The 1338-nt window shown below is 27.2% G+C and overlaps 1 protein-coding gene across 1 annotated transcript; it reads left to right on the forward strand.

Annotated features, from left to right (window-relative positions):
• The first annotated feature begins 181 nt into the window (after positions 1 to 181).
• Positions 182 to 1249, forward strand: LOC105460980 (sulfate transporter-like). Its single transcript, XM_011707480.1, has 3 exons — positions 182 to 677; positions 758 to 891; positions 992 to 1249. Exons 2-3 carry the CDS (start codon positions 764 to 766, stop codon positions 1164 to 1166), a joined length of 303 nt encoding a protein of 100 aa, XP_011705782.1. The 5' UTR covers positions 182 to 677; positions 758 to 763; the 3' UTR covers positions 1167 to 1249.
• The last annotated feature ends 89 nt before the right edge of the window (positions 1250 to 1338 follow it).

Here is a 1338-nt window from a genome sequence, read left to right on the forward strand (position 1 = left end):
AATTATAATAAATTCTACTTAAGGAAAAGCTGTTTAGAAAAAGAATTAAAACGATTCTCCTTTTGTAAAAGTTAGATCACATTAAACTTAATTATATAATTATATAATTACTATTTACAATTAATTAGTTGTGCTATTGGAATTAGAAAAAAAAACTAAATTTGTATTTTTTCAATGAAATAAAACACGGTTTTTTCTAATGTTTTTTTCTATTAGAAAAAAAAATGTTTTTTTTACATCTCTAGTTACACCTATGCGACATACTATCAATTTGTCCATTACAAAGTGAAAAATTATCAACTTACTTAATGAGAAAATATTTTCTCTCATAGATATCTATATGTCGATCTAATTTCATATCATGAAAATTGTTTTAAAATATTTCCAATATAATACTATGCATCATAATAATGTATATACGTATAAAGTCTATTATACCGTTAAACCGATGAGGATAATAATTATGTAAACAAAATAAAACTCGCGCATTTTTTTTCGCTCGCTGCTGTACTTACACTTTTTATTGAATTATGAATTAACATAAGAGCAGAGATTATTCTTTTCCTTCTCAGACTGTTATAGATGTATTTAAAGAAATAAAAAATACCAATGTAGCCGCTGCAATTGTATCAGCTGTATCAATTATTATTCTTGTTTTTAACAATGAATTTCTGAAGGTAAATAACGTAATTAACTTAATGCTTTAATTGAACGTTTGTAAAAGCTGAAAAATATGACATGATTTATATCCCATTAGCCAAGAATGAGCAAAAAATGCAGCATACCAATACCCATTGAACTTATTGCAGTGGTTAGTGGGACATTGGTCTCTCGATATTGTGACTTACCAAAGATTTATGATATTGAAACCGTGGGACACATTCCTACGGGGTACGTAAATGAAGTTTTACCTCTTAACATTCGCAACTGTAGTGTCTATTTTAAAAATTTAGATATAATTAAAATATTATAATTATGTGCTTTTAAATAGATTACCCAAGCCGGAAGTGCCAAGTTTCGAACTATTACCCCTAGTAATGGTTGACAGTATTGCAATAACCATGGTTTCATATACCATCACTATATCGATGGCGTTGATATTCGCGCAAAAGCTTAGTTATGAGATAGATTCGAATCAGGAGTTGCTTGCAATGGTGAGATATTGATATATCTTGACAATTATCAGGGTTGGGTAGTACCTAGTGAAAAAGTTAAAAAAGTTAAATAATTTTAACTTAACTAATTACTTAATTACATTTTTGACTCTTAACTTTTAACTTAACTTAGTCAAATTTTATCTGTAACTATTAATTTATAACATTTTTGAAGTTAACTATA

The sequence above is a fragment of the Wasmannia auropunctata genome, unplaced genomic scaffold (assembly GCF_000956235.1).
Source record: "Wasmannia auropunctata unplaced genomic scaffold, wasmannia.A_1.0 LD312401.1, whole genome shotgun sequence".
Lineage (NCBI taxonomy): Eukaryota > Metazoa > Arthropoda > Insecta > Hymenoptera > Formicidae > Wasmannia > Wasmannia auropunctata.

Excerpts from the sequence above, each read along its gene's own strand:
- LOC105460980 (XM_011707480.1), top strand. The coding sequence starts at position 764 with ATGAGCAAAAAATGCAGCATACCAATACCCATTGAACTTATTGCAGTG. Across the intron at positions 892-991 it reads GTGGGACACATTCCTACGGG|ATTACCCAAGCCGGAAGTGC; the intron begins GTACGTAAATGA and ends GCTTTTAAATAG.